Source organism: Hemitrygon akajei, chromosome 12 (assembly GCF_048418815.1).
Source record: "Hemitrygon akajei chromosome 12, sHemAka1.3, whole genome shotgun sequence".
NCBI classification, from domain to species: domain Eukaryota; kingdom Metazoa; phylum Chordata; class Chondrichthyes; order Myliobatiformes; family Dasyatidae; genus Hemitrygon; species Hemitrygon akajei.
Genome location: NC_133135.1, coordinates 41,085,830 through 41,113,820, shown reverse-complemented (window position 1 = coordinate 41,113,820; position 27,991 = coordinate 41,085,830). Strand labels below are relative to the sequence as shown.

The following is a 27,991-nucleotide window of genomic DNA, read 5'->3' as shown; positions in this document are numbered from 1 at the left end:
CAATGCCTCTCATCATCTTATACACCTCTATGAGGTCACCTCTTATCCTCCTTCGCTCAAGGAGAAAAGGCCCAGTTTACTCAACCTATTCTCATAAGGCATGCTCCCCAATCCAGGCAACATCCTTGTAAATCTCCTCTGTACCCTTTCTATGGCTTCCACATCCTTCCTGTAGTGAGGTGACCAGAACTGAGCACAGTACTCCAAGTGGGGTCTGACCAGGGTCCTACATAGGTGAGCGTCCTATGGACTCAGGACCCCAAGATCCCTCTGATCCTCCACACTGCCAAGAGTCTTACCATTAATACTATATTCCGCCATCATATTGGACCTACCAAAATGTAACACTTCACACTTATCTGGGTTGAACTCCATCTGCCACTTCTCAGCCCAGTTTTGCATCCTATCAATGTCCCACAGTTACCTCCTCATCCAGGTCATTTATAAAAATCACAAAGAGTAAGCATCCCAGAATGGATCCCTGAGGCACCCCACTGCTGACCGACCTCCATTCAGAATATGACCCATCTACAACCACTCTTTGCCTTCTGTGGGCAGGCCAGATCTGGATCCACAAAGCAATGTCTCCTTGGATCCCATGCCTCCTTACTTTCTCAATAAGCCTTGCATGGGGTACCTTCTCAAATGCCTTGCTGAAATCCATATGTACTACATCTACTGCTCTTCCTTCATCAAAGTGTTTAGTCACATCCTCAAAAAACCCAATCAGGCTCATAAGGCACGACCTGCCCTTGACAAAGTCGTGCTGACTATTCCTAATCATATTATACCTCTCCAAATATTCATAAATTCTGCCCCTCAGGATCTTCTCCATCAGCTTACTAACCACTGAGGTAAGACTTACTAACCACTGAGGTAAGACTCACTGGTCTATAATTTCCTGGTCTATCTCTTCTCCCTTTCTTGAATAAAGGAACAACACTTGCAACTCTTCAAACCTCTGGAACCTCTCCCGTCCCTATTGATGATGCAAAGATCATCGCCAGAGGCTCAGCAATCTCCTCCCTCGCCTCCCACAGTAGCCTGGGCTACATCTCATCCAGGCTCGGTGACTTATCCAACTTGATGTTTTCCAAAAGCTCCAGCACACCCTCTTTCTTAATATCTACATGCTCAAGCTTTTCAGTCTGCTGCAAGTCATCACTATTATCACCAAGAGCCTTTTCCATAGTGAATACTGAAGTAAGTATTCATTAAGTACCTCTGCTATTTCCTCCGGTTCCGTACACATTTTCCCACTGTCACATTTGATAGGTCCTATTCTTTCATATCTTATCCTAACATTACCTAGCTCTCTGAACATTTTGTAAGCTTTTCTTTTCTTTTTAACCAGATTTATTACAGCCTTTGTACACCACGTTCCTGCACTCTACCACAACTTCCGTCTCATTGGAAAGTACCTATGCAGAACTTCACACAAATATTCCCTGAACATTTGCCACATTTCTTCCAATACATTTCCTTGAGAGCATCTGTTTCCAATTTAAGCTTCCAATTTCCTGCCTGATAGCTTCATAATTCTCCTTACTCCAATTAAAACACTTTTCTAACTTGTCTGTTCCTATCTCTCTCCAATGCTATGGTAAAGGAGATAGAATTATGATCACTATCTCCAAAATGCTCTCCCACTGAGAGATCTGACACCTGACCAGGTTCACTTCCCAATACCAAATCAAGTACAGCCTCTCCTCTTGTAGGCTTATCTACATATTGTGCCAAGAAACCTTCCTGAACACACCTAACAAACTCCACCCCATCTAAACCCCTTGGTCTAGGGAGATGCCAATCTGTATTTGGGAAATTAAAATCTCCCATCATGACAACTCTGTTATTATTACACCTTTCCAGGATCTGTTTCCTATCTGCTCCTCGATATCCCTGTTACTATTGGGCAGCCTATAAAAACACCCAGTAAAGTTATTGACTCCTTCCTGTTCCTAATCTCCACCCACAGAGACTCCGTAGACAATCCCTCCATGACGTCCACCTTTTCTGCAGCCGTGACACTATCTCTGATCAACAGTGCCACGCCCCCACCTCTTTTGCCCCGCTCCCCTGTCCTTTGTGAAACATCTAAAACCCAACACTTGAAGTAACCATTCCTGTCCCTGAGCCATCCAAATCTCTGTAATGGCCACCACATCATAAGTCCAAGTACTGATCCATGCTCTAAGCTCATCGACTTTGTTCACAACACTCCTTGCATTAAAATAGATATATCTCAAACCTTTGGTCTGAGTTTGTCCCTTCTCTATCAACTGGCTTTCCTTCCTCACATGCTGTCTCCTATCTTTCTCTATTTGAGACCCAGACGCCTCTTCCCCAATCTCTTCAGTTTGGGACCTGAGAACAGTTCTATCACATACAAACCTTTGATTTCTGTCTACACAAGCAGGCCTTGCATGACCTTTATCCTCCTTCACCTCACCATCTGCTCTAACACTCTGGTTCCCCTCCCCCTACAAATCTAGTTTAAACCCCCCGGAGCAGCACTAACCAAACTACCCGCAAGAATATTAGTCCCCCTTCCAGTTCAGGTGCAAACCATCCCGTCGGAACAGGTCCCACCTTCCCTGGAACAAAACCCAATTGTCCAGAAACATAAATCCCTCATTCCTGCACCATCTCCTTAGCCACGTATTTAGCTGCATTATCTTCCTATTTCTAGCCTCACTAGCATGTGGCAGGTGTAACAATCCTGAGATTGCAACCCTGGAGGTCCTGTCCTTCAACTTTGCACCTAACTCCCTAAATTTTCTTTGCAGGACCTCCTCCTCCTTCCTATCCACGTCATTGGTCCCTACATGGACCACGACATCTGGCTGCTCACCCTCCGTCCTGAGAATACCGAGAACTCGATCCGAGATATCGTGGACCCTGGCACCAGGGAGGCAACAGACCATCCCAGATTCTCGATCTCTCCCACAGAACCTCTTATCTGTCTCCCTAACTATCGAATCCTTTATCACTACTGCTCTCCTCTTTTCCCTCCTTCCTTTCTGAGCTGAGCGTCCAGTCTTGGTGCCAGAGACATGATCACTACAACTTGTCCCTGTAGCTCGTCCCCACCAACAGTAACCAAACCATTATACTTATTGTTGATGGGAATGGCCACAGGGGTGCTCTACTCTTCCTGTCTATTCGCCTTCCCTCTCCTGACAGTCACTCAGCTACCTGCCTCCTGACTTTTAGGGGTGACTATCTCCCTGAAACTCCTGTCTGTTTCTGCCTCTGCCTCACGAATGATCCGAAGTTCATCCAGCTCCAGCTCCAGTTCCCTAGCTCAGTTTGTCAGGAGCTGCAGCTGGCTGCACCGTTTACAGGTGTAGTCATCACACACAACTGTGCTGTCCTTGACTTCCCACATCCTGCAAACGAAGCAATCGACTGCCCTAACTGCTGCCTCTATTACCGACTTCTAAGTTAATTAAATTAATTAAAGGAACTTACCCGGCCTTACCTCATTTGGAGCAAGCTCATGCTCATCCTCTCAGCTCCACTCCTACCCTGAGCCACTCACACCACTGGCCGCTCCTCTTCAGTTACCCGTCCTTTTATTTGTCCCTGCCAATTATCTCACGATCCCTTTGCTCCTCCTCTTCCTGCTGCAACGGTTTCTCGATCACATTTGACTTATAAATTCACATGTCTATACATTGCGATGGAGTAATAATGCAAAGATTTGTACTCCCTCATGTTCTGGAATGTAGGTAAGATTTAAATAAATAAATAAACAAACAGTTCTCAGGGTCTACTAGAGGTCTCCTTGGCTTCTCACATCCCACAAGTGGTGCACGCTACAATCCTGTTATTCCCACTACTCTGACTGTGCAATACGATGGAAAGAAACTTACCAGAAACTTACCTTGGCTTCCTCCATCTTGTTGAAGCTTCTTGAGCCAAAGCTTCAGCTTCCCACTCCAGCTGCACCTCTCCTACAATGGCTGGTCTTCTTAAACCTAATTTTTTTTATTGCCAAGTGCCTAATAGCCCACTTGATCTTAAGCTCTGCAGCAAGTCCTGACAGTCTTTATTCGCTTTTCAAATCTGGCACATTTCTCAGATGAATATATATAACTGTAAAGGAGAAATATAATTAGGAAATTTGCAAAATGGAAATGATAATGACTGTAGCAGTGATCATCCTGAACAGCATGTCATTAACTGTTAAAGAAGAATAAATAATATGATCAAACCAAGAGCTACCTGCTAATAGGTTATCAAACATTTCTTTACTGGCCAGAATGCAGCAACAGTACAGTAGCAGTCAATACATGTAGGAATAGAGCTCCCTAACTTTTGAGCTTGAAGGAAACAATATGAATGAAGGAATATAAATCATGTGCAGGCAGGAGGGATTAGTTTGCCATCGTGCTTCACTGAGAGTAGCAGATTTTAGCTACCCCCCCTCCAAATCATTTCTTAATTGGCATTGTTAAGATTTACACAATGCTTTAAATTGCCCAGTGAACCCAATAACTGTAGAGGGAAGGCAGGAATTGAGGCATGATGAGAGAGTAAGCAGAAGAACCATCCCCAATGAATGAGGCATGTGGTAACTGAGGTCACAGTGAGTTAAATGGGAATGTGGCAAACATCACCTTATGAGCCAGACACTGAATCACTGGGATTTCTAAATACCCAGATAGCACTGAACTGAAGGAAGATAAAAGAGAATATTGCCAAATAGGATATAGTACAAAATTATTTTTTAAAAATCAGAGAGTTAAACTTGCTTTCATTGCCAAGGGAATGCTGATAATATCCGTTTAATAATTTTCTTTTTCTGCAGACATTTCAATATAATCAGTGTACACAGATAAGAGGTGTTCTACGGTAACTTCGTGCTCAGCTGAGAGATCGTTTGGCATTTCACTAAATCATGCTATTGAGCTTTAGAAAAAATGGTCACATCATGACTAAGACAACTGTGCTGCTCCAAAGAGCGCTATATTATGTCATTCTTACCCTCGGCCATTAGGCTATATAATGAGTCAACCTATAGCTGAGGAAATGATGTTTGAGGTAACTTGCTTTTTACTTTCTTTCTACTTTTCTTCTAATATCTATATCTGCGCACTTGTACTGCTACCGTGACACTGTAATTTCCTTTGGGATCAATGAAGAATTTATCTATTACTTACCTCAGAGGTCTCACTAATGGTTGCTCAATATTCTAGGTCTGAGTTAACATGAAAGTCCCATTTGCATGCAACTCTTTAGAAAATAGAAGCCCAAAGTTTATATCATGGTAAAGGTCAAGGTTTCAATGATTTTTGCTGTATGTTTTCACACATTACTGAGAAGAAATAAGGTGTGAGAGAATGGACCATATTAGATTGGAAATATATGTCAAATAATTCAAGTTTATTTTGATTGCATTAGAATTGACTGAATTCTGAAACAACTGAAAATGTTGAAGTCAAAGCATTTTTGTACTGAGTTGTCTCACATTACACATAACTTAAAACTGTCCATGCAAATTAAGTTATGCAAATTATTACTAAGTCGCTCACCTACAAATTGTATAGTCTCAAGACATTGCAACTTTATAGACTGTATATAGTGCATAACTGCATGACCATCTAATAAATGTAAGTGTGTAACATCTGTATATTAAAAAAATGTCATGTACTCAAGGAAGTTAAGTAATTTGTGGTTAAAAAATGGATACAAAATGCTTAGAAAACAAACACATACTGTAGTTTTCCCAAATTGGCAAAAATCATTTAAAGAAAATAACACTTAAATACACAAAAAAGTATTTTCTTTTCACGGCAGTAAACACAACCCTTTTATTTCAAGTATTTTCCTCATTACCTTTGAATGAAAACATTATAGCAATAAAGAAGTTCAGTCAGATGCACTGCAAGTATAGGTTCCAGAGTGCCCATAAAGTCCACAGCTTATTTTTTACTAGTTTTGTTTTTATATAAAAAAATCAAACACAGCAATTAAAATTTAGTCAGTATTAATCACTGACAGTCTAACTTACTCAGTTCAACTAACTGACACATTTAGCTGAATGTAGCTAAAACAAAGCAATCTAAGATTGTTAGTCTAACTAAAGCTCCACTTCTATTAGTGCAATATATTATTAACAAAAACATGATACAAGTTGAACAGAGGAGTTACACCAAACAAGTTCTGCACATCAGCTGAAACCCAACACAAAATTTATTGCTGTCATGGGAAGTTTTAAGAGTGATGCAAGAGATATAAAAATATGAATTAATGGGTCTTGTATATTAATTAGCTTACTAAATTTGTATCATATTAAATTCTGTATGTTTGAAGGGAATGGGTTAAAGCCAACATGCAATAAATCAGAACACAAAAATGCTTACTGCACCACAGTTGGTGGTGATTATGTGTTGATTAAATACTAAAATGTTTTTTAATGCTTTCCTCTAATTGTGAAAGCATTTCCATTACACATTCACTACATCCCTCCAAGACAAAATATCTATGTGGCACAAACCCATAAAGACATCCAAGACTGTCATGTGTATATTTACAATAAATAAGATACATTAATACAAAAAAAAGAAAAATTACATTACAATCTTGAAGCACTCTGCAGGAATGTATTACTTTGCATAGTGACGAAATACATTACAGAGCTAAGGATTCAGGCAACTTTATAACAATAATGAATCCTGTAAATTGTAAAGCATAAGCCTTGATCACGGCTTTGTTGGCAAACTTGTCCTGTACATCAGAGGACCTGTTTGCTATAAATGCAGAAAATAGAGACATTTTGTAAATGGGATCGGTTAAATATGAAAATGTAGAAAATAGAGGTGACAAATAAGATAAATGACTTGATGAACTCATGTTCATTATGGCATTTCTCATCGAATCACAGTGTATACAGAAATTATCATCCGCTTTGCTTCTTTCAAAAGATTGTTGGTCCAACATAAAATCAAAATTGACATTAGCAAAAAAGAAAAATAACTCCTAATACACTGATTGTTAACTCACTTTGGCAACACGAGCATTGTGTCCAAAACTGAATTTAGTGTTAAGAATATGCTAAACTATTCACAAATACCTTACTGAGTGTCTTTTTGGAACTGTAAAAGGAAATAAAGTCAAACATATAGCTTTAAGGAGCCTTCAAAAGAAATTTTTTAGTTAGATCCAGATGACCACTTGTATACAACGGGAACGTTCCAATTATGTTTTCTAATTATCACGTAAATTTCTGTGATAACTGGGAATCTTGTCCTTTCTTGTCTACAGGTTGCTTAGTTTTGAATTGACAGCTCCCAGATCGATCTTTCTCACATTTTTCCACGCAGGATTGTTGTTCTCTTGATAACGAACTTCCTGTAGTATCCTGCAAAACTCTTTGTTCACTTAATACTCCTGTGACTTGGTCAGGTTTTAACAAAGATCCACAAAGAATGACCTTTTCTTCAAATTGTGATTTTACATTTGCAGGCAATGGTGAGGGCACAGCTGCGCTTTGAAATGTGGTAAACTGTGACACTGGCTTTTCATTCCTAGCCATCAATTCTTCTGATCCTAATTCTTTCCTCCTCTCAGCCTCTGTTATTCCAGGGATAGCCAATTTCACTGGACCCAGCACATTTTTGGCAACAGTAGCTAAATGGGAAACAAAAGGTGTTTTAGCAAAGCTAACTGGAGAATATCTTGAGCCAGTGCTTTCCATGCTGAAGGCAAGTTGACTTTTAGTGAGCATCTCTTCATTTTCTTTTAACCTTTGCTCACATTGGCTTAGTTTTCCTTCTACTTCCCCAATAGTGGATTGGTTAATTGCTTCTAGACACTTTACATTATTTGACCGAAGAGGCTTTTCGCTAATTCCAAATGGATCTTTTTGTTTATTTGCACTCTGTCCTTTGATCTCATCCTTTGCCGTGCTTTCAGTTCCGGTGTCCAACTTCTTCAGATCTTCAGTTTTCTTGGATGGCTTTGAAGTTTGAGGAGATCCTGATCTGAGAAGTAAATTGTCAGCTATAGGGGAATAGCATGCAATTAGTTTATCAGTTGCTTCTGAAAGTTTCTGATGTGCATCCTTTGATATGTGCATTATTTGATTAAGAGGACTACTGTCATTATTCTTGCTAGATTCTAACAAACTGGTTTGAACACCTTGTTGTATTTTGAATGATGCTGCCTTTCCAAGCATTTGGCTTGGCGCTTCCTTCAGTGCTTTTTGCATTAATGTAGTCTTGGAGGAGTCATTCTTTGTAGTGGCAATATCTAGCACAGGTTGCTTTGTTTCAACGGCCTTTAAGTTATTGGAATCTGTTTTAAGCTGGCCATTCTTGTGGAATCCAGAAGCTGCATGTTCTAACATGGGTTTTTCTACATGTGCTGTGTTGATTGTACAATCCTCTGATTGATAAAGTTCTCCCATTTTATGTGGTATTGTACTGTCCAATATGATTCTCCCAACATTGTGCTCTGGAAGCAGAGCTAAGTTCATTTCTTTAGCCTCACAAACAAATGCAGAACTGAGGTCATCTTCTGAAGAATCCCTACTTCCTGTTTTATGTGAGACACAACCTAGCTCATCTAAATTTGAATCTTCTTTTTGAATACAGGGCCACTGCAACTTCTTTCTTGCTTGATGGTCTTCTGAACCTTCATCACTTTCATCTTCAGAGACATCTACCTCACGAATAGCATCCTGCTTTTGTAGTGCTTCTCTCCTTTCTGCCCTGTCATGTCTTATTGCTACTAATTTGTCATTGAGCTTTCCCCGATTCATTCCTTCTGAATGCTCTTGCCTTCCAATTTTTCTAGCAGCAGGTTGCTTTAGAGTTCCCTTTTCTGCAGGGCCACGTTTACTGCCTGACGATTCACTGGCAGACTCCTGTAAACTCTGTAGACTGGGGTCCCTCTGCAGCATTTCCTTCTTGAATTCAGAATGTGATATATCCAGGCTATGCTTTCGGGAAGATGACAACTTCTTTTCCGATGATAAAGTGGCAGCCAATTTTTCAGCAGACTGGACTCTTTTTAATAATGGTGATCTTGGTGGTTCAGCACTTTTGGGCCTGGAGATTTGCCTGACTAATGGTGGTGACGAATGTAATTTCACTGGGAATGATTGTGCTGCATTTGAACTACCCAGAGAATGTGAAGGTAACGGAGATGGGGAGCGCTGAGGTGAAGTTGGTTGTGGAGTAGGTGACGGAGTGCGAGCAAGTGGAGAGAGAGGGATGTTTCCTGCAGACTTGCGTCTTGGTGATCTATACTGCCGTTGAAGCTTAGGTGCCAGTCCTTGGAGAGAACTTGGACGAATGTGACCAGAACTAGCTGGAGAATTGGGTACGCTGGAATTGGGAGAGCTGCTCTGAGATGAATTGCCGGCAACTAGAAACAAGGAGAAGGAAATAGCATATTAGCACTAAAAGTAACCAATTACAGGTTTCATTAGATATTGATTTTGGAAGAAAATTATCAAAAACTATTCAAGGAGACTTACAATAATAAAATGCCATTGCAAACTAATTTTTGTACCAAAATACAAACAGGATGAGTACCGTATATCGAGTAACCAATTTTCATGCTCTTTTGGGGCAAAGTAGTTTGCTTTTGGACAAAGGAGTTGAAAGAAATTCACTTTCAGCATTTCAAATCACAAAAGGGTGTCTTTAAAATTGTATATTTATTTTTTCTTCTCACTATGTTCCTCACTCAGTTAGTGTTAAGAGGACAAATAAAAGATCAAATGTAGGGGCCAGATCACTCCATTTTTAGTTGGTGGTTCCATCTAGATAGGAATTGGGATTGGTTTATTATTGTCATATTAACAGTGAAAAATTTGTTTTGCACATTTTCCATACAGATCAATACATTATACAATGCATCAGGTAGTACAAGGTATATCAATAACAAATGTAGTGTATCTTTCATCCTGTTCTGGACTTCTGAATCTGCAGCAAGAAAGTAGAAGATATGCTGGAGGTCAGATGACAGTGCATCTAATCAGCATGATTGGCGGTAGTTACATAATGTACTGAGCTCAGGACATGATACAGTTCAAATATGGCCCATAACTTTTGTGGCAGACATTTTTAAATAATTTGTAGGGTAGAGATATTTAATAATAGAGTCAGAGAGATACAGCATAGAAACAGACCCTCTGTGCTGACCATCATTTGGAGTTATGTGGTAGCAATGACGGAAGCCAGTAACACATTATTCATGATCCTTTTCAATGGGTTGCATATACCATTGCTATAAACACAAATGGAATTGTCCAAATACAAATTATTCAAAAGAAAACAATTCCTATTTCTTCAGAATTATCAAACTAGCAACATTAACTCAGATGATGACTTTTTGATGAAATCAATAGTTCAAAGGTAATCAGAAATGACCATAAACTGCTGGTGCACTGTCAGTTTTAAAATTAACAGTGATAAAAACATATCACTGAGAAAAAAAGCAAATAGATATGAGTTCTTCAATTACTCTACATAAAAGGAAGTTGTCTCATTTTCAGTGAATATAAAGACATACAATTTATTATGATGCAAGTAAGATGAGAGAAAATGAGTTTCTTGGAATCCAGAACAATTCTTTGACCTTGCTGCTTTGCACAGCAAATAATACTGAATTTTCCAGTTTCAACAATCTAAGACAATCTAACAATTTGGTTTTTTTGTGTAATCTGATTCACAAGTTATTACTGAAATCTTAAATTGAAGAAACAAAATGACTTCAAACAGCATGCTTCTACAATTATCACAGTGCAAACTTACTTTATACATGTAAAAAAACACTTTTCAGAGTTTAAAACTAATGAAATATGATCACATTCCACGAGTTTATCCATCTTAACTGAATACCAATTTTGACCTGAAATGAGGAAAGCATTTAATTTGACACCTGGCCATTACATTCAAGCCTAGGTAGAGTTACTGCTTCGTAATACTTGCAAAGAGTTGAAGTTTCTAAAGTTTCCTGACTCTCTATTGAATTATAGATCCTTTTGTTTTCTCTTTAATAAATTTGGGTTTATAAGTCATCTGGTCAACATACTGATCAGCCTTTGATCATGTTGAAAATAAAGTTGATCCTATCTTTTAGGCACCCTCTGATATTTTAATATTTTATGGCATCCTCACATCTGTTGTCATCTGCTTTCTTCTTTACGGATTAAATTCTTTGAGGTACCCCACACTTTGGTGATCTTAAAATAGGGCATGTAGTTTGTTACAATTTGTATAATTACAGTTATCCGCACATTAAAGGGGTTTGTATTTAACACTTTTGTTGGCACGTGGCCTAGTGGGCAAGGCATCAGACTAGTAACCTGAAGGTCACTGGTTTGAGCATCAGCTGAGGCAGCGTGTTTGTGTCCTTGAGCAAGGCACTTAACAACACATTGCTCTGCGACGTCACCGGTGCCAAGCTGCATGGGTCCTAGTGCCCTTCTCTTGGACAACATCGGTGGCGTGGAGAGGGGAAGGCCTGCAGCTTGGGCAACTGCCGGTCTCCCATACAACCCTGCCCAGGCCTGCACCCTGGAAACTCCAGGCGCAGATCCATGGTCTCTCGAGACCGATGGATGCCACCTAAATTTAACATTTTTGGGGAAAAATGATTCCTAATTTGTCTGTAACAGAAAATATATTAATGGATAATCAGGCTAGATGTGCATTTAAGTCTGTAATGAAATTTGAGCATAACATGTTCTGATTCATAGTAGTATAGTGCAAATTTTATTGATGGTCAATTAAGGACAATTGCCAGACGATAACTGGGATTTTGCAAGAAAGGATACTTCACAAAACTAGGGAATCATAGATTCAATGGCTTGGGAGAAAGTGGTCAGCATCTCCAACACAGTGGAGCACACAAATAGATTCAGAAGTACATAAAGTATGTGAGAATTACAATAAAGTTAATGAATTTCATACAACAAAAAGCACATAGAACCTCTAATTAATTAATTAATTATATAGTTGCATTGGAATTTTTGATGTGCACTGATACCATCTTAATGCATGATCCAAGTATCCAACATAAATCATTTCAGACTATTGAAACAAGACATTATCAACCATCCACAAAGTGGTCTGCAGTTTTTCTTGGAGTAAATCAAACTTTTGCTTGCTGTTTCAACCACCTTTTTTGTTACCATTCATTGTTCCCTCATCTTCCATAATTAATTTATTTTTACTTTGACTATATTTACTCAATGACCAATATTGCAATCAATTTGTATTGCCATTCAAAAGATATTCTGGTATAAGACATAAAGTCAGGAGATTGAAAACTTAATAAGAATAGGATATTTAAAAAACAATCTAGAAGCAAGGAAGGCCTGAGAGATTTTACCAGGCCAATAGCATTCAGCACGACAGTCCGGCAGAGTTATTACAACGCGGTTGTGTTGAGCACCTAAAGCAATCAATTTAAATTTAACCTGCAATGCCTTCACTTCTGTTTTTAGACTATATATTTGACTGCTGATATACTTGAAAACAGTAGGATATTTGAAGAAAAATTCTGTACTAAATTGTTCTAGAAAGTCATTTAACTCGAGAGATGCAAAAAAAGCAATGCATGATTTACTCCAACCTCAATCGCACCCCAAGGAGGCACATGTACCAGCTTAAAAACACTTATCCATTCCAAATAAACAAAGGAGTGCCAGGGAAAATATTGATGTAAGCTTCTATCCGCAAGAAAGCATAATTTCTGTATTATTACATTCCTAAGAAATTCAAGACTATTATCTTAAATCAAGACTATTATCTTAAGTCAAGGCAATGCAGATTAAAGTGAGCAACTTTTTTAAAAAGAATGAGTTATATTTAGTTTTCGAAAGTATAAGATTTCAAATAAAGAAAGGAGATCTACCTGAATGCGTAGAATCTGCTGCGGACCTATAATTCTGTGTTGGTGAGCGAGGGGAAAGATTGTGCGTTGGTGAACCTGGCACACTTTCGCCCGATGAAAGCGATCGATTCAGAGAGGACAAACTCCGACTTGTATGTAGCAATGAGGCTTGTTTTGTAATCTTGCGAAAGAGGGAATTCCTCTTCTTACTGTAAATTAGAAAAAATTAAAAACACAGGCATAACATTACAAACTACAGAAAATAAAAGGAACTCAGAAATGTTCTGATCAATATCAGGGACCATTCCCTAGAGTACAGTTGACAGATGACCATCAAACTTCTAAGAATGCCATTATGTATTGCACATTAACATGGTGACAACAGTAGACCAAGCCATCAAAGTGATACCGAAGAGGAACTTGCAATACTCTCAGAGATCTCAGTGACAAAGAAGCTGGATGCAGCCGTTGGATCTATTGTGAAAAAAGTACTGTAATTATCTACCATAAATGTCAACCATATTTCCAGGAAACTAACACACAATTACAGTGCCCTTAAAAAGGATTCACCCCCCTTGGAAGTTTTCATGTTTTATTGTTTTACAACATTGAATCACAGTGGATATAATTTGGCTTTTTCTGACACTGATCAATAGAAAAAAAAATCTTTTGTGTCAAAGTGAAAACAGATCTCTACAATGTGATCTAAATTAATTACAAATATTAACCACTACATAATTGATTGCATAAGTTTTCATCCCATTTAATATGACACACAAAATCATCATTCATGCCAACAATTGATTTTAGAAGTTATATAATTAGTGAAATGGACATCACCGTGTGTAGTCAAGGTGTTTCAATTGATTATAGTAAAAATACACCTGTATCTGGAAGGTCCAACTGCTAGGGAGTCAGTATCCTGGCAAAAACTACACCTTGCAGACAAAAGAGCACTCCAAGCAACTCTGCCAAAGGGTTACTGAAAAGCACAAGTCAGGAGATGGTTACAAGAAAATTTCCAAGTCACTGAATATCTCTTGGAGTACAATTAAGTCAATCATCAAGAAATTGAAAGAATATGGCACAGCTGTAAATATGCCTAGAGCAGGCCATCCTTAAAAACTGAGTGACCATGCAAGAAGGGGATTAGTCAGTGAGACCACCAAGAGACCTATGACAACTCTGGAGAAGTTGCAAGTTATAGTAGCTGAGCTGGGAGAGGCTGCGCATATAACTGTTGCAGGGTGCTTCGACAGTCGCAGCTTTATAGGAGAATGGCAAAGAAAAAGCCACTGTTGAAAAAAAAAACACATGAAATCTCCACTAGAGTTTGTCAGAAGGCATGTGGGAGACCCTGAAGTCAGCTGGAAAAGGGTTCGGTGGTCTGCTGAAACCAAAATTGAGCTTTTTGGCCATCAGACTATGTTAGGCGTAAGCCAAACTCTGCAGGTCATCGAAAACACACAATCTCTACCATGAAGCACGGCGGCGGCTGCATCATGCCTTGGGGATGATTCACTGCAGCAGGCCCTGGAAAGCTTGTGAAGATAGAGGGTGAAATAAATGCAGCATAATACAGGGAAATCCTGGAAGAAAACCTGATGCAGTCTGCAAGAGAACCGCGACTTGAGAGAAGATTTGTGTTCCAGCAAGACAATAACCCCAAGCATGAAGCCAAAGTTACCCAGGAATAGCTTAAAAACAACAAAGTTAATGTCCTGGAGTGGCCAAATCGGGATCTCCAGACCTCAATCCAATTGGGAATTTGTGGCTAGACTTGAAAAGTGCTGTTGTCATGATCTGCATGCAATGACAGCGCTTGAGCAGTTTCGTAAAGAATGGGGAAAAATTGCAGTGTCCACATGTGCAAAGCTGATAGAGACCTATCCACACAGATTCAAGGCTGTAATTGTTGCCAAAGGTGCATCTACTAAATACTGACTTGAAGGAGGTGAATGATTATGCAATCAATAATGTTGTGTTTTATTTAAATCTTACATCTATCCCACAATTTGGGGGAGCAAAAATCTTTGCCTTATGACTCCGTTGCAATGTACAGAAGTGTGAATTTAATAGAATTCACTATTAGAAAGCTGTCCCATAGACTGCTGGTCCTGGCTTTAATGCTGCTGTACCATTTGCCAGACAGAAGCAGTTGAAACAGTTTATGGTCAGGTGACTGGTGTCCCCGATGATCTTCCAGGCCTTTTTTCTGCACCTGCTGCTATAAATGTCCTCAATGGAGGGAAGATCACATCCACAGATATGCTGGGCTGGCCGTAGCACTCTCTGCAGTACCCAGTGATCAAGGTTGGTGCAGCTCCCATACCAGGAGGTGATACAACCAGTGTGCTCTCAATGTTGCCCCTGTAAAAGGTCTTGAGGATTTGGGGGCCTATACCGAACTTCTTCAGTTGCCTGAGGTAGAAAGGACACATTGACACCAAAGAGTCCTTTTCTGTTGATTAGTGTATTTGTATATAAAAAAAACAAATTAAATCCACTGTGATTCAATTCTGCAAAACAATAAAACATGAAAACTTCCGGAAGATGGAGGGGTGAATACTTTTTATAGGCACGGTACAACACAAGTTTATATAGTCTTCCTATTATATCACATTGCAAATCTTCCAGATATAGACTATCACAACAAGGAACTGAACAAATACTATACAAAATAACATGAAACAAACTGGTCATTCAAACTTTGTCCTTCACAAATGAAGAACAATGCACATTATTGGGTGTGAATACAATGGAAATTTCTGTTGAATAAAAATCTGAAGCAGTTATTTAACGGAGAAATTTACTGCAGACCTGGTCATCATTCAACACACCATATCCATGCTTAGCAAAAAAAACTGTTCAAACGAATCTCAGTTCCCAAACAATAGACTTGTAGCCACATTCTATTGTGGTTCAAATGGGATTAAGATTTTGCTCTTCACTACTCTGTTTGACAGTGAACTTTAAATCTACACCGTGCTTATCCTCAGAACCCTTCTAATCATTCTATCTTAGTTTTGATTTTCAGCACACACATCCCTCCCACCATCCTGTTACCAACCACCATAAATTATGTCCATTAATAATTCATATGCAATCAATTACAGCAAAAATGAAAAACTATCATGCTCATGTCAATCAGGATTAAATAGGCAGAATTACTATGGTGATTATTTCAGCTTTTTGGGGAACAATACCTGTCTTGGCCATCTTTTGTTTTACCCTTCTTATTCCTCCTTGCCATCTTTGACTTGTGTGTAGATCGCCGAGCTGGCCCAACCTTGATTGATGTATTCTCAAAAGGAGTTGTTGATATTGAAACCTTGTTTCCACTCTGCTCATTGGAAAGATTTTTATTTTATTTTTGTATCTTTGAATTTAATTTTAAATACACATTATTCTACATTAAGTACTGACATTGGTTCAGAGATTTAAATACCACAACATGGTAAACATCTTAAGATACTGTTACAAGAAGAGTAGTTCAAAACAATTTCTAAACATTTTATACAGATTTTGATTTCGGGTAGTTTTAAACCATTAAAAAATTCAAATCAATCCAGTTGGCCAAATTTTGACATTGACATATAGTTTAATGCTAACAGTTTCCACAGTGCAGTTCTTTTTCATTCATGCAGAGCAGTAAAACAAAGACTACCCAGTTATTGGAGAGCTACAGCTTTCAAGCAAAGTGGTAGCCCTAATAAATTAAGAAAATAGCAGGAGTCAGCTACCTGCTGGAAATATCTTTCTAAAAAAATGTCTGCTTCTTCTTTAAATACCTTTAATAATCTTGTCTCCACAACCCACTGAGGCAGAGAGCACCAGCGATACATTACTTTCTACAAGTTTTTCCCATGCACCTCAGTTTCTGAAGATTTTCCCTAAATTTTTAACCATCTTCATTCAGATGCTTTGACTAATCCAAGCACCTCTATATAAAACCTTCAATGCCTCCAAGGTTCTTCTTTTCAGTAAGATCACCCCTCAATCTTCCAAACTTTTTAGTTACCTGTGATAGCAATACGGTGCCCACGACAATTTTCACATTTTACTGTCTCATCTTCTAAATTTAAAATATATTGAAGTAGGATGTTTTGAGATTATCTATAAAACATTGTGCATCATGCTAAATCAAAAGAAAAATGCCAAAACCTGTTAACAATGATCAAAAATAAAAAAGGGAATAAAATTATTTATCCCTTTTGTAATTACTGTGTTAACTTTCTTCTGGTGCAATACTGTATATTACCTTACCAACTCACCCAATTTGTAGATGCAGAAAATTGGAAGGTTAGCAGAATAAATACCTCTCTCTCTGTAAATTCTAACAGTATGGTAGAATTTCAATTGACCAAACCAAAATTAAGAGAAAAGAGAATTCAAGGCAAGTCAGGGAAATTATAACAGAAAAGCACAAATCTGGAGAAGGGTACAAGACCATCTCAAAGGCACTGAACATACATTAGACGTCAGTGCAGTCCACCACACTGCCCAGGTCACACTGTCCCTCTAAACTTAGTCATGGAGAGGAATGGCACTTGTAAGAGAGGCTAATACCATGCCAACAGTCATTCTGAGTGAGCAACAGAAGTCAGTGGCTGTAACTGGAGATGAAGTTCATGTCTCCACAATCTCCAAGGCCTGGTACAAAAAGGGGATTTATGGAAGAGTGGCAAGGAAAATACCCTGGCTTAAAAAAAATGCACACCCTTGCCCATTACGACTTTGCAATGTGTCACTTAGAAGGTACTGTAAAGATGTGAAAGAAGGTCTTGTGGTCAGCTGAGACTTAACATTAGGTGACACTTGTGGCATAAATCTAATACTGTGCATCAGCCAGTAACACAATCCCTGCTGTAAAGTATGGTGGTGGTAGCACAGTGCTATGGGGATGCTTTTCAGTATCAGGGACTGGAAATCTAGTCAGGATTGATGGGAAGATAAATGCTGCTAAATATAGAGAGATCCTAGATAAAAACCTGCTAGCCTTACCAGAAAGCGCAAACTGGGGAGGAAGTTCATCTTTCAGCAGGACAATGACTTGCCAGAGTAACCATGGAGTGACTTCAAAGGAAGAAAATTTATATCTTTGAGTGATCGAGTCAGAGCCTGACCTTGACCCGATCGAACGTCTCTGGCAAGACCTCAAGATTGCTGTCACAGCCACTCTGAGTGACTTACCAACTAACCTGGCAGAGCTTGAGCAATTTTTCAAGGAGGAATAGTCAAGTTGTGCAGAGCTAATAGAGACTTATCCAAAAGGACTACTGGCTGTAATAGCTGCAAGAGGCGATTCAACTAAGTACTGAGCAAAGGGGGGGGGGGGGGGGGAAGGTTCATATTTTTAAACTGCTGACATTTCAGTTTTTCAATTTTTAGATTTCATGCTTTACAATTTTCCCTGTTCTTTGAGTTCTACTGTGAAAAAGCAGCATGTGAACCACAAATCAAAATTCTCAGTTAAATTGATCAAAGTCCCTGGATATAATATTTATGTGAACAAAGGGTTGGGGACTAAATACTTTTATAAGTCACTGTAGGTCATTTCAGAATTAGTCTCATGAATCTGTTTAAAGACCATAAAACCATAAGATATAGGAGCAGAAGTAGGCTATTCAGTCCATCGAGTCTGCTCCGCCATTCAATAATGGGCTGATCGAATCCATCAGGTCATCCCCACTCCCCTGCCTGCTCCCCATACCCTTTCATGCCCTGTCTAATCAAGAACCTATCTATCTCTGCTTTAAATACACCCAGTGTCTTGGCCTCCACAGCCAGTCATGGCAACAAATTTCACAGATTTACCACCCTCTGACTAAAGCAATTTCTCCGCATCTCAGTTCTAAAAGGATGTCCTTCAATCCTGAAGTCATGCCCTCTTGTCCTAGACTCCCCTACCATGGGATTTAACTTAGTCATATCTAATCTGTTCAGGCCTTTTAACATTTGGAATGTTTCTATGAGATCCCCCCTCATTCTCCTGAACTCCAGGGAATACAGCCCAAGAGCTGCCAGACATTCCTCATACAGTAATTCTTTCATTCCTGGAATCAGTCTTGTGAATCTTTTCTGAACCGTCTCCAATGTCAGTATATCCTTTCTAAAATAAGAAGCCCAAATCTGCAAACAATACTCCAAGTCTGGTCTCAACTGGCTCTTTCATTGTCCCAGTGGAAGTTAATTCCAAAATGCTCTCTTTTACTCTTTTATATAGATGCTACATGGACTGTTAAGCTGATTACTTATTTGATGTCATTTCTGAAACTAGTTTGGCTTTCAGACTAAGATTTTTTTTTAAACTGAGTGTTAAAGCAGACGTTATATATTAAAGTAGTCCACAACCATCATATTTAGAAACAATTCAACATCTACAAAACAATGGATTATCAGCAATGATCAAGCTCTCCAGGTGGAAATGACACTTAAACATCCTTCTTCAAATTTCACATCAGTTGTAGAGAAACTCAACAGGGAGACAAGCCCTTAAGCCATCTAGACTAACACTATTTTACCTCTTCCATCCCATTTCTTTCCTCTCACTCCATTTCTCCTGGCAACCACCTGCAGCAGTCAATTAACCTAACATCCAACATTCAGGAGGAATCCAAATCACCCAGGGGAAGCCCACAGAATCACAGAGAAAGTGCAGGAGCCTAGCAGAAAACAAATCACATACGTGTTTTCTGAAAGTGTGCATTACCTTTAATATGAGTTCCACCACTTCTGTGTGCACCAGACCATGGACAGGCTCTCCATTTACATGAGTTATCAAGTCCCCTGCACGCAGGCCAGCATCATGGGCAGGTCCATCACTCTCAACATGCTGCAATACAAAGAAGGCGCACAAGATGAAAGGAGGATACAGCTCACCAGTCTGAAGAGGACATAACCAAATCTAGATTTTCCCACTTGATATGCAACATAACAGTTATTTACTCAGTAAATTCTACTTACCCAGACCATATGGTGAACAGTAAAGATATCACTCTCTCCCATGTAAACTCGGATAGCACGAAGAGTAAACCCATATTTTTTCCCTGCTCTGTGGATAATGATTGGAGGCTTCAAATTGCTCACTGCTGGAGAAAAATCTCGGCTTGGTGAAGAATCCCGTGAAGATGGATTGGACGATAAAGAACGTGGTGACATAGGGCTGGCTAAAGGAGAACCAATATGATGATCTATATGAACAAAGGATATAAAAGTAGTTAATTTGTAAGGTTTATTCCAAGTTTCACTAGCAAAAATTAGATTTTCTCTCGGGGGTACACAATATTCAACAAACTATTTTATGTACCATTACAAGTGAACACATCAATCTCCATCAATCTTCATACAGAATTGACTTAATTAAATAAGAATCTATTTAAAAATATTTCAATGTTTGCCATAAAGGGCTTTAAAATACAAACAAGAGAAAATATGCAGATGCCAGAAATCCAAGCAACACACACAAAATGCTGGAGGAACTCAGCAGGCCAGGCAGCATCTATTGAAAAGAGTGAACAATCACTGTTTCGGGCCAAGACCCTTAATCAGGATTGGAGGAAAAGAAATAAGAAGTCAGAGCAAGAAGATGGGGGAAGGGGAGGAAGAAAGAAAAGGTAGTCGGTGATAGGTGAAACTGGGAAAGGGAGGGAAAGATGTGCTTGGTGGTGGAATCCCATTGGAGATGGCGGAAGTTACGGAGAATTACATGCTGGATGTGGAGGCTGGTGGGGTGAGACAAGATGAACCTTAGATGAGGACAAGAGGAATCTTATCTCTTGTGGGGTGTTGGAAAGATGGGGTAAGGGCAGACATGCATGAAATGGAAGAGATGCAGGTGAGGGCAGCATTGATGGTGGAGGAAAGGAAGCCCCTTTCTTTGAAGAAGGAGGATATCAGCTTAGTTCTGGAAGGAAAAGTCTCATGCTGAGAATAGATGAGGCAGAGATGGAGGAATTGAGAGAAAGGGATGGATTTTTACAAGTAACAGAGTGGGAAAAGGTATAGTCCAGAAGGCTGTGAGAGTCCGTGGGTTTACAATAGACATCAGTAGAAAAGCTGTCACCAGAAATAGAGACAAGGGAGGGAGGTGTCAGAAATGGACCAGGTAAATTTGAGGGCAGGGTGGAAGTTGGAGGCAAAGTTGATGAAGTTGACCAGCTCCGCATGGGTGCAAGAAACAGCACCAATGCAGTTGTTGATGATGCAGTCGTAGGAGAATTTGGGAAGTGATACCATTGTAGGCTTGGAACATAGATGGTTCCACGTAGCCAACAAAAAGGCAGGTTTAGCTGGGACCTATGCAAGTACCCATGCCTACAACTTTTATTTGAAGGAACTGGGAAGAGCCAAAGAGAAATTACTGAGAGTGAGGACAGTTCCACCAGACGGAGGAGAGTGGTGGTGGAGGGGAACTGGTTGGGTCTGGTGTCGAGAAAGAAATGGAGAACTTTGAGGCCTTCCTGATGGGGGATGGAGGTGTACAGGGACTGGACATCTATAGTGAAAATATAGCCAGGAAACTTGAAATCATTGAAAAGATCAAGAGTGTGTGAAGCATCATGGATGTAGGTAGGAAGAGACTGAAACAGAGGGATAAAACTGAGTCAAGGTATGCAAGTTCAGTGGGGCAGGAACAAGCTGAAACAATGAGTATACCAGGCCAGGCAGGTTTGTGAATCTTGGGTAGGAGATAGAAATTGGTGCTGCGAGGTGAGGGAACTATGAGGTTGGTTGTAGTGGATAGGAGATCCTCAGAGTTCATAAGTTTGGTGATGGTGTGGGAGACAATGGCCTGGTGCTCCTTTGTGGTGTCCTGTTCGAGGGGTACATAAGAGGTGGTTACAGCTTACAGTTGCTGCTTGGCCTCAACAAGGTAGAGGTCAGTTTGCCAGACTACTACTGTCAACCCTTTATCTGCAGGTTTGATGGTGAGGTTAGGATTAGTGTGCAGAGAGTGGAGAGCAGTGCACTTGGAAGGAATGAGGCTTGAAAATCTGTTTGTTTTACAAGTGGGATCAATGGCACAATGTGGAACAGAACTGTCTAATGGTCGGTTTTACCCCAGGCTATTCCAATAACATGCAATACCACAGAAAAAGAATGCTTGCAAAATATTTTAAGAGCAGGAAATTTTTGTGGTAATATTGAATGATTTTGAAACATTTTTAACTATAGTTTTCATTTGGAGACTTTGAAAATGAGCATTCAAACCTACACATTAACAGAAGAAAAAATGTATTATTTCTTGTGAAGCTGAAACAAGTCAGAACTTGCTGAACTGAATAACTGAATAATGTTTTATTTAAGAGAGAAGAAAAAATTAGAACACCAGTTACAAGTTGATCAAGCAACTTGGGGAGAATGTGATCCCAGTATTTCCCTTTCTTTTTATCAGTTATGTTGGAACATTTGAGAGTCTGTAGTCTAAATTGATCATTTGAAATATCATTACATATCAATGAGTACTTTATTATTGCATATATTCAAAACTATCATTCATCATAATAAAATACAAAGGAAATGTTAAGTTAAAAACTTGAACATCAGAAAATCTGCAGATGCTAGAAATCTGAGTAACACACACAAAATGCTGGGAGGAACTCAGCAGGCCAGGAGAAAAAATGCTAAGGAGTAGATTTTAAAGGGATGGGGTAGGGAGAGAGAAGCACAGAATGATAGATGAAACCTGGAAGGGAAGGTATGAAGTAAAGAGCTGGGAAGTTGATTGGTGAAAGAGACAGAAGGCCATGAAACAAAGAAGGGGGAATGAGCACCAGAGGGAGGCGACAGGCTGGCAAGGAGATTAGGTGACAGAGGGAAAAGGGGATGGGAAATGGAGGGGGGGGGGGTTGAGGGGCATTACTGGAAGTTTGAGAAATCGATGTTTATGCCACCAGGTTGGAGGCTACCCAAATGGAATATACGGTGTTGCCCTCCAACCTAAGTGTGGCCTCATCACGGCAGTGGAGGAGGCCATGGCTGGACATATCGGAATGGGAATGGGAAGTGGAATTAAAATGGGTGACCACTGGGAAATCCCGCTTGCTTTGGCAGGTTGAGCATAGATGCTCGGCAAAGCAGTCTCCCAATCTACGTCGTGTCTCACCGATGTACAGGGGGCCACACCAGGAGCACCGAACACAGTAAATAACCTCAACAGACTCACAGGTGAAGTGTTGCCTCAACTGGAAGAACCGTTTAGGCCCTGGATGGTAGTGAGGGAAGAGGTGTAGGTGCAGGTGTAGTACTTGTTCCACTTGCAAGGATAAGTGCCAGGAGGGAGATCAGTAGGGAGGGACAAATGGACAAGGGAGTCACGTAGGGAGCGAACCCTGTGGAAAACAGAAAGCGGGAGGGTGGGGGTAGGGAAAGATGTGCTTGGTGGTGGGATCCCATTGGAGGAGGTGTAAGTTTCAAAGATTTATGTGCTGAACAGAGGCTGGTGGGGTGATAGTGAGTCCAAGAGGAACTATATTCCTGGTAGAGTGGTGGGAGGATGGGGTAAGAGCAGACGTGCATGAAGTGGAACAGATGCAATTGAAGGCAGCATTGATGGTGGTGAAAGGGAAGCCTCTTCCTTTGAAAAAGGAAGACATCTCCTTAATCATAGAATGATGAGCCTTATCCTGAGAGCAGATGCAGTGGAGATGGAGGAATTGAGAAAAGCGGATGAAACTTGAACATGTTTTACTTCTCAATGATTTGTAAGTTGAAATCCTAATACATTGTTTCATTGCTCACTTTGTCTCTTCCCTAATTTAGTCATCTCTGCAAAGGATAGAATATTTAAAATTGTTGATTCTAGAGTCAATAAACAATTTAATACCACGGTTCTTTCAGGTCGTCCAGCTTAATCCTCACCTGAAGGGATCATAAGGGACAAGGCAGTTGCGGAAGCTGATTTGATCACTTTATTGACAGGCCTGGAGGTCCGCTTCTCAGTTGATTCTCCAGATAATAGCCTGTGTCGAGCTCTGCGGGCTGCTAGGTCACTGATTGCTTTTGGAGTCGAAGAGTCTGATCCCTCTGCACTGTTACTGCGAGATCTCTGTTCAGATAGGTCAGCAGTGCTGCTGGCTGGAATACAAATTAAAGCTACTTAACAGTGGCACAGATTATGCAGCCAACGACAAATGAATGACACCTGCTTTTCATTGAATTAACAGCTAAAATCAGTATACACAAACTCCAGCATCTACAGTATCTCTCGTGTCAACAGTACTCCAAGTGTGGTCTAACCAGAGCTTTATAGAGCTGCAATATTACCTCGTGATTCTTGAACTCAGTCACCTGACTAATGAAGGTTAAATACCTTCTTAACCACACCCTATCAATCTGTGCTGCAATTTTGGACCCCAAAATCCCTCTGCTGTTCCACACTATTCAAAATCCTACTTTAACCCTATATTCTACCTTCAAGTTCAACCTTAAAGTGAATCACTTCACATTTTTCCAGAATGAACTCCACCTATTACTTGTCTGTTCAGCTCTGCATCCTATCAATGCCCTGTTGTAAACTACAACCACCTGCTACACCATCCACACCACCACAAACCTTTATGTCATCTGCAAACTTACTAACCTACTCTGTCACTTCCTCATTCAAGTCCCAATATTATCCCTATTATCTTTCTTGAGCAATGGAACAATTTTTATTATCTTTTAATCCTGTGGTTCAACTCCTGTGACCATGAAAGACGCAAAGATCATTGTCAACACCCCAGCAATCTTCTTCCTCATTTCCCGTAGTAACCTAGGCTACATCCCATCTGGCCTGGAGTGCTGATGTTTTTCAGAAGTTCCAAAAAATACCTTTTTCTTAACCTCAACATGCTCCAGAACATAAGTCTGTTCTACACTGACATCAGATTCTTCAAAGTCCCTCTCCCTGGTAAACACTAAAGCAAATGTTCATTAAGGACCTCCCCTACTTCCTCCACATCCAGGTATATTTCCCTCTTTATCCCTGAGTGGTCCTACTTTGGCACTAGTTATCTTCATGTTCTTCACATTGTGTAGAACAGCTTGGGTTCTTTTTTCTTAATCCTACTCATCAAGATCTTTTTACTTGCCTTTCTAGCTCTCCTGAGTCCCTCCTTAGGCTCCTTCCTGTCTACTCAAGAACCCTGCACAAATTTTACTCCCTAAACATTAAGTATGCTTTTTTCTTCCTCTTGACTAAATGTTCTTCCGTTCTTGTCAAACATGGTTCCTTTACCCTACCATCTTTTCCCTGTCTCAGTGGGACAAACATATCTCAAACATCATGCAAGTGGGTACCTTTAATTTCATCTGGCCTACACCTGACTTCATGACCACATTACATAGTGACTCATAATACCCTCAGAACTAAAGATGAGCATTAAACGCAGCCATCCAATTTCAGGCTGATTATTGATCATGTGATCTTTAAAGCATTTTCACTTATGCACATTACCTGTCAAAGTCGAGCTGCTGGTATTACTCATTGTTGAGGGAGGTGTGGCAGGGATAACATCCACTTGCAGAGTAAGGTCTTTCTCAATAGGCTGTTCTGGAATAGTTAAGGACACTTCCTCTCTTGTCCTGGTTGTTTGTTGCTTCTTTCCTTCTTCATCTCCAGATATAGAAAAGCGTGGCATCTCTATTAGAGTTGAACAACGGCGTCTCACTGTTAGTGGAGGGCTCGAATCACTTTCAGTGTGGGAAGATTCTGACAATGACATGCGCTTTCTGATACTGAAGGAAGATAGATAGATGCAGAGGTTGTGAGGAAACCATACATTAGTCATTAAAATTATCTACCTTATTGTTTTCTTCATAGCATACAACAGAACTATCAAGATAATTAGCTTAATCTAGTAATGCAATACCATTAATTAGACAAAACTACTTGTTTTTTAATGTACGCACTACCATTTAACAATTGGAATGTATAGCAAATTCATGGTCTTCAAAGAATCTGATGATGTGAGAATTATTTAATTGGAACCCTAAATTATATACATTTGTGGAAAAAACAAAGAATGAGAAAATGCAAAACTTTCATGATTAGAGATGAACATGTTCTTTTATGCTGCATTTATTTATGTATTTGCTTGAGATGTTTTACTAAACAAAAAAAAGACAAAACAGCAATATGATGTGTATTGTTAACTGTATGATAAAAATACTTTTCTAGCCAATATATATTCCCAAGGGATGCCACAATTATTGCCAATTGATAATAGTGAGTGGCTATCCAAGTCTCCAAAGAGAATAAATCAAAACAATTGCATAAATGATAATCAACATTGTACCCATATGGTGCTCTGAGACAAACATGAGTGGACAACTCTCTATTCAAGATTTTTGATAAAGCTTCCAATAAATACTTTAGGGAATTTTATTGTGTTAAGGGCTCTAAATATATATATATGTGCTTTATCAATGCTGGAAGAGCTCCTTGGACACTTGCTGGTTCTGCATCTCATTATGCTCTTTGTGGAGCACTTTCCACTTGTATCATTTTGTACTACATCCATTAGTAGATCTGTCTGGTCTACTGTTATAGTTCTGTCTCCTTGCCTTAAAGTCAACCTGAGCGATAAAGAACATTTAACGGATTTGTGAATTATATAATGAGAATGTGCAGAAAGTTCAGTAGGCTTAGCAGCATTTGTGGGGGGAGAAACAACAATTCAGAAAGAATTGAAGTATAAACTTTATTTCCCTCCCCACAAATATCATATGATCTTTTAGTATAGAACATAGGAGAGAGTACCGCATTGGAACATGCCCATGATCTCTGTGCTAAACACAATGCTAACTTCACCTTATTAAACCAAAATTAAAACTTTGCCCTGCACTACACCCATTTCCCTCCATTCCTTGCATATTCATGTGTCAATCTAAAAACCTCATAAATGTCACTATCAGATCTGCTTTCATCACTACCCCTGGCAGCCTTACTCAGGCACCTGCCACTCTGTGAAAATTGGCCCCGCATATCCTCTTCAAACTTTCCTCCTCTCAAATTAAATGCACATCCTCTTGTATTTGACATTTCTCCCGTAGAAAAGATTCTGTCAATCTACTCCATCCTGCCTTTCAGAATTTCATAAACTTTTATCAGCCTTCTCTCAGCCTCTGATGCTTCAGAGAAAAGAATCCAAGTTTGTCTAATCTCTTCTTACCAGCTGATACAGTTTAATGCAGGCAGCATCCTGGTAAACTCCTTCTATACCGTTCCCAAAACTTCCATATACTCCCTATAATAGGAGTGACCAGAACAGCACACAATAATTTATTAATATTTTCTTATTATCTTTGATCCAGTGGTCAATTGAACTTTTGTTCATCATGTGGGCAAAGGTTGAATGTCTGACAATTAGTAGTTTCCCAAGGACTAATCCTATCTATTTCATTAGTGCAATGTGCAGGGCCATCATTTATTGCCCACACATGCTCTTGAAAAGATGCTATTATCACAAAAGATTTATCTTCTTGAACAACTGCAGTCTTCTGGTGGAGAAGTTTCATGATATGGACTATGTGTGGATACAGAAAGAGCGATACATTTCCAAGTCCTGAATGTGGTAGGGATCATGGTTTTGGGAGATGTTATATGGACACCCTACACAAGTAAATCTACTGCATCTTGTAGATGGCACACACTGAGGTGGAGCTAAGTTAAGATGGCACTAAACAGCGACTCCTTTCCTTGCATCTTCAGAAACAGCAATATTTCCATCTTTAATATCTTTATTTTTCCCTTTCAGGGTTCTTTTGAAGACCCTGACCCAGAGTTACAAGCTGATTATGGTTCATTGCAGGAATGGGACCCATTCTCGGGGTTTCAGGACTGGCCATTGTTCGGCACACCAAGGGTTCGGCCTAAGACTCCGGCTCGGATTTGGAAGCCTAAGATCTCAGGGCTCTGGAGACAGGCGGATCGAGGGTTGGTGTTACAGCAGGAGACCTGTGTGTCATCAGGAAGTCAGAAAATCTACTGCTTTGGGCCCGAAGACCTGGGATCGTTACGATCTTCAGGCACAGATCTAAAAAAAAAGTGACGTAACAGACTTTTAACATCGTAAACCACCGAACTGTTTGTTAGGTCTTCCCGTTCGCTGGGAAAATAGAGACACCTCCTTTTCCCTTATTAGGGAGAGAG

At 39.8% G+C, this 27,991-nt stretch overlaps 1 protein-coding gene across 5 annotated transcripts in view; it reads right to left on the bottom strand.

The window, feature by feature from the left end:
- Nucleotides 1-5,802: 5,802 nt before the first annotated feature.
- The window catches only part of mast2 (microtubule associated serine/threonine kinase 2), a 405,044-nt gene continuing 382,855 nt past the window's right edge, over nt 5,803-27,991 (bottom strand). For all 5 annotated transcript variants that reach the window (XM_073062969.1, XM_073062970.1, XM_073062973.1 and 2 more), the window contains 7 exons: nt 25,295-25,575; nt 23,719-23,934; nt 19,822-20,048; nt 19,568-19,690; nt 16,062-16,198; nt 12,877-13,064; nt 5,803-9,375 (listed from right to left, as the gene is read on the bottom strand). In XM_073062969.1, the coding sequence (XP_072919070.1) occupies nt 7,220-9,375; nt 12,877-13,064; nt 16,062-16,198; nt 19,568-19,690; nt 19,822-20,048; nt 23,719-23,934; nt 25,295-25,575 (3,328 nt within the window). In that variant the 3' untranslated portion in view covers nt 5,803-7,219. The remainder of the gene's footprint in view (nt 9,376-12,876; nt 13,065-16,061; nt 16,199-19,567; nt 19,691-19,821; nt 20,049-23,718; nt 23,935-25,294; nt 25,576-27,991) is intronic.